Source organism: Coturnix japonica, chromosome 14, assembly GCF_054131305.1.
Source record: "Coturnix japonica strain WE chromosome 14, WE-NBRP24, whole genome shotgun sequence".
Taxonomy (NCBI): domain Eukaryota; kingdom Metazoa; phylum Chordata; class Aves; order Galliformes; family Phasianidae; genus Coturnix; species Coturnix japonica.
This window is the reverse complement of record NC_140676.1, coordinates 10,691,540-10,696,871: the sequence shown is the minus strand read 5'-3', so window position 1 is coordinate 10,696,871 and position 5,332 is coordinate 10,691,540. Positions and strand designations below refer to the sequence as shown.

The 5,332-nt window shown below is 49.3% G+C and overlaps 1 protein-coding gene across 5 annotated transcripts in view; it reads left to right on the top strand.

Moving 5' to 3' along the window:
• Positions 1 to 2,543: 2,543 nt before the first annotated feature.
• The window catches only part of TMOD2 (tropomodulin 2), a 28,906-nt gene continuing 26,117 nt past the window's right edge, over positions 2,544 to 5,332 (top strand). Inside the window, exon 1 of one of the 5 annotated variants that reach the window (XM_085515560.1) lies at positions 2,544 to 2,987. In XM_085515560.1, coding sequence (XP_085371686.1) covers positions 2,774 to 2,987 — 214 coding nt within the window. In that variant the 5' untranslated portion in view covers positions 2,544 to 2,773. Of the gene's footprint in view, positions 2,988 to 3,103; positions 3,162 to 3,306; positions 3,420 to 3,539; positions 3,702 to 5,332 lie in introns of those variants that run through there. The other 4 variants (XM_015872824.3, XM_015872820.3, XM_015872823.3 and 1 more) reach the window with 4 other exon arrangements.

The following is a 5,332-nucleotide window of genomic DNA, read 5'->3' as shown; positions in this document are numbered from 1 at the left end:
AACGCCCCCGGGTGTGACGGGAGCTGTAGTGCGGAGCGGGCCGGGCCTCAGAGCGGGGCGGTGCGTCAGGGCGGGCAGTTCCCGAGCTGACAGCGCCGTGTGTATCCGAGGGTTCACAGAGTGTTCTCAAATGGATGAGCACAGGGATGGCTGTTTCAGAGGCTGAGACACGCTTTCATTTAGCCAGCAGTGAGGAAAGCGTGGCCAATGCAACGCAGCGCTGAGCGGACCCTGTGCACGGTGGGAGCTCCACAGAGCTGAGGTGACCCGGTCCCAGCACAGGCAGCGGCTCGGCCCTAATCCTGAACTGATTAAATCGTGCTGTATTTACTGACTGCCTGTGGGGTATAAATGGAGAGCGCCAGCTCGGTGACCGCGGGCTGACACGGAAATATCTCCCTGCCTGATGCAGGATGTAGAGAGGAAGGATACTGCCAGTAAAAGTGTAATGAACAAACACAGCACCTGCACCCTCAGCCCTATAACTCTTGGACCCTCAATCCTTTATAATCTGTGATGAGAGTGGCTCAGTGCAGGCTGAAACAAACCACGAGGGAGGAAATCACGTTCCTTCCAGTGATTCCTTCCTGGTGACTCCATTTGAGATGCAGTTCCACAGATCAGTAAGTACAGGTATTTATTGTTACCATTACTGCCACAGCAAGTGTCATACCCACATCTAAATGCGTGTCTTTAGGATCCAGTGTGCTATGGATACAGAAGGGCTCACAGGAATTAAGCTCTGGAGAAACAACTGTTGAGTTTAAGTTAGTGTTATTCAGTTATCTTGGAGGTCTTTTCAACCTTGTACAATGCTGCCTCTGCCCGAGGTGTGAGGCTTGCTGATCAGTCTCTGAACCAAGAGCTTCTAAGTACAGGTCACTGCATTTGATCAACAGCTGGCCTTAAGAGAAGGGATCAGAACATGCACAGCACAGTAATCAGGAGCAGATGTTGGTCTAAAAGACATACCCCAGTTCAAGCAGGAATTAATTAAGCAAAGTCTTACAAGCCATGCTATGAGGAAAACAGATGAAAAGATCACAGGAGCCCCTCTGCTTTTTTATTAAAAGGAAAAACAAAACATAACAGTTTAGAACAACCGACTGCATTTTGGCTACAAATATCAAGGGAGAGGAGGTTTGCTTTTGTATGCTCCAGTTAGAGATCTGCATAGATGCAAACTGCTGGCATTCAGCTCGGTGCTGGAGAAGCATCAAACCTCAGCACTCACTGGGTGATGGTTTGGTGGGGAGGCAGCAGCCAGACTGCTCGGGGCCTGGAGGCAAAGTGCTGTGTGAAGATTTGTAGCAGGGAGAAAGGAGCACTTTGGGGCTGTACCCTCCAACCAGCACCCTGTGGTCAGTCTTGACAGTCACAGTCATTTGATGCAGGTGTATCTTAGCAGACACCACACATGGGGTATAACACCTCTCAGATATGTGAGCAATATCGTATTATTTTATCTTCTCATAGAATGGAATCATAGAATTGTTTGAGTTGGAGGCAGCCCCCAAAGGCCGTCTATCCCAATTCCTCTGCATTGAACAGGGACACCTACAGCTCCATCAGCAGCTCACAGCCCCTCCAGCCTGACCTCCAGGCATGGAGCACCACCACCTCCCTTGGGCAACCTGTGCTAGTGCCTCACCACCCTCATAGTACAAAGGGTATTTTCATTTTGTAGGTCTAGAAGAAAGAGGGATAAATTATAACATAACCCCTGCTCATGGATGGGACTGAGATGTGATGTGTTTTACCTTGTGTGCTTTGTTTTAAGGAGAACGTTGTTCCCATACACGTCGGTGTGCTGCTGCTGTGTACATTTGTTTGTCAGCAGGTACAACCTAAAGGAAAGGCTGCCATGGGGGGGGCTCTTCCCATTCACTGAAACAGAGTTTCAACTCAAATACATTTTAAGGCGACAGGAAAATCTGAGTACAAAACTCACCCAAGTTTATCAAAAAAACAAACACCCCGAAGCAAACTTCTGTTCTGTGTTGATATCGTCCATTTCCCTTTGCAGTGTTTGTGTAATATGAGTCACTTTCAGTAACTCATTCAAGCCCTGGTCCTACAGGCTGGAGAAAACCCAAAAGGAGTTTTAATCCACATTAATGACAGAGTCCACATCTCCCTGTCTCATGCCTGGACTGGACCATGTTGGCAGTGGAGCTTCTACCCAAACCGAATGATTTTCCATAGGAAAATTCAGCTTCTTCACAAGGGAATGTCTCATTTTCTTGCCAACACGTCATGAAACTTAAAGAGGTTTTAATCACAGGAGCAGTTTTCCTGCTGCTGGTGACTCACTGCTTGGTGCTCAGCACTGACAGCCTCACTTGGACTGAGCGTGTTGTCCTGTGGTTAATTTGCTTGTGGACAGACTGATTGCAGGGGCCGCATTCAAATTGTGTTACGTATTATGAAGGCAGCTTATCAGCAGGAAGGGGGCTGACTTTTGGCATGGTTTGATAGTGATAGGACGAAGGGGAATGGCTTTAAACTATAAGTGGGGAGATGGAAGTTAGATGTTAGGAGGAAAGTCTGCACTCAGAGGGTGGTGAAGCCTGGGCACTGCTGCCCAGAGCTGCGTGTTCCCCATCCCTGGAGGTGCTCAAGGCTGGGTGGGCCCTGGGCAGCCTGAGCTGGGGGGCACCCAGCACCCAGCAGGGGTTGGAGCTCGATGACCTTTAAGGTCCCCTGTAACCCAAGCCATCCTATGAGTCTATGATTATAAGGTCCCCTCCAACCCAAGCCGTCCTATGATTCTATGATTACACACAAACTCCTGGTTAATGATGGCACGGTGTCAAAGCCCAGACAAATTAAATCATTCAAAGGAATGAAAAGAAGAGCAGAAAAGCATCCAAACGATCTCGTCCCTTTCCACCTTCACTCTCATGACAACGATCCGAAGGTGACGGGCAATAACCGTGCTCTGGACATGACTCGGTTGGCCTTTATCGTACAGGGCCGGCAGGCAGGTACCCGGGGGCTGCGGCCGGTGATGCTGCTGGTTGCGGGCGGCCGAACTACGAGTCCCATAGTGCCCGGCAGGGCCGCGGTCACGCTGCGCAGCCGCCGCGCCGGGCACCCACCTGCCGCCGCCGGGCTCGGGGCGCGGAGGGGCGCAGGCGGCGGCGTGGTAAGGCGGCGTGGTAAGGCGGCAGCGGGCGGCGGCTCGGCGCGGTGCGGTTGCGGTGCGGTTGCGGTGCTGTTGCGTTGTGGTTGCGGTGCGGGGTGGCGCGGCGCAGTGCGGTCGGCGGAGCATCCCCCGGTCGGGGCGCGGCTGCCCCAGCGCGGGGCCCGGGCGGTGCCGGGGCGGTGGGGGGGGGGGTGCGGAGAGCACGGTGCGGAGCTGAGCCCCGTCCGTTCGGATGGAGCCGTGGATGTTGTTTTGCAGATCGTTTTATGAGGTGATGCATATGTGTTTATTTCGGTGCTCTCACATCCTTTATGCCGGGCGTTAAATGATGAAGCCGGGCTGAAGCAATGTAATGGAATATGAAGAAAGGAAGGTATTTTTTTTTTGTAAAGGAAGGTGAGAGGGGAGCACAGTGTGTTTGTATGGCAGAAAGGCTGCGGCACCGGAGGAAGGCGTTGCGTTACGCTCCAGTGCGGCAGAGCAGCCCGGAATAAATGTGCCAGCGCCGGGGTGAGGAACAAGATGCTCATCTGGTACCACTGCTAAGCTCTGGGTGAGCAAAATGTGTCCTCAAGGTATCACGAGTACCATTCTTGATCATCTTCTGATGATAAAATGAGCATTAGCTCCTCTGCTAGCTCAGGGTTTTTTAGTTTGATGGAAGCTTTGAGGGAATCCCTATTGCTGGGGGAAAATCTGTAGTCAACCATTGGGAGATATAAGTGAGGAATCCAGCAATGAAAAACGAATGAAAATGGTGATTCGTGTGACTGCACTGCTATTAAGAACAACAAACTTAGGGAAAGCATTGCAACATTAATAATGATGAAACAAACCCAGAAATGCAATAATATAAAACATCTAATAATAATTGGAACGGATCCTATTTTTCTACCTTGAATAACAGACTGTAAATCTACACTTCTAAAAGCATTTGGTAGAGGGAAGCTTCAGTAAGGTGTTGTGTTGTGTTTGAAGTAAATAGATCCGGACTTTGCGATATCTCATCATACAAAAGCTTTGCTTTAGCTGATTATTCTCAGCAGTTGCCCTTGAATCTCTGTTCTGCCCGGAGGTAGGAACGTGTAATGGGAAAGAACACCTGGGACCAGCTGGCCTAATATTGCAGGCATCACCTCCTCCAATCCCTTGTGAGGGAGACGTGAACTCAAATCCAGTGCTGTAGGGAGTTCCTGTGTATGTATTCTAATGACATTATCACCTTCGTGGCATTATTCCACACCCCTTTGCTTGCTAATAGACTCTGCTGTGATGCTGTGTGTTTTCTCCCATTCATCCGGTTCTGTTGGGTTTATCTGAACTTATCCTGTAGCGTCTCATCTTCACAATCTAAATCACTTTGTCCAAAATGGTGCACTTTGCTCTCTTGTTGCATAACTCCCCTCCCCAAACTATTATTGTTTATTTCCTCTGCTTTACTACTTCTGGCAAGCAATGTTTATGCATTCCTGCTGTTACTGATCAGCTCTAGGGTTTTCTGTAGCATTCCTAAGTTACTGAATGTCCCAGCCTGTTGTTTTCCATGGCTGGGTATCCTTTGGGCTGAGGCTGTGGCAGCTCTGCAGAGCTTGGCATTAAGAGGGACCAAGCAGTGTCCTTTAGCCATGTGTACCAACACGTCAGGTTATGGAATGGAACACACAGGTGTAGCCCTGTTTAACTTTGGTTAAATTTGGTCTTTTGGTTTACACAAACCCATAAACTTACTTTTAAAATCCTTCTTAATCTGGATTTTTTCTGGGGGTAATTCCTGACCCCAGCACATGCTTTGCAGAATCAAACCTGCAGGGCCTGGTTGCTATCAAACGAGGCTGAATTATCATAATCATGATGCCAGTTTCCTCCAGTTGCTCTGCCATAGGTTCATACCCATTCAACCAGCATCGCCACATTGGGATCTTGAATCTTAGCCCAGTGGCGCTGGGTGGCAGCTACGTATGGCTCAGCAGCAGGTGCTTCTGGTGCACATCACAGCCAGAGCTCACAGCCTTTGGGTGGGGCTGCCATTTCATAGTCCAACTGTATGAGAAGACTTTGCTCTGCAGGATTTCAGGCTCATGCTTTACACCACCCTTGGTTTCAGACAGTAAATATTTGATGTTTATAATTGTAGAAAAGCTAACTAATAGCATGATTTTATAAAAGAGTTATGTGAGGACAGTA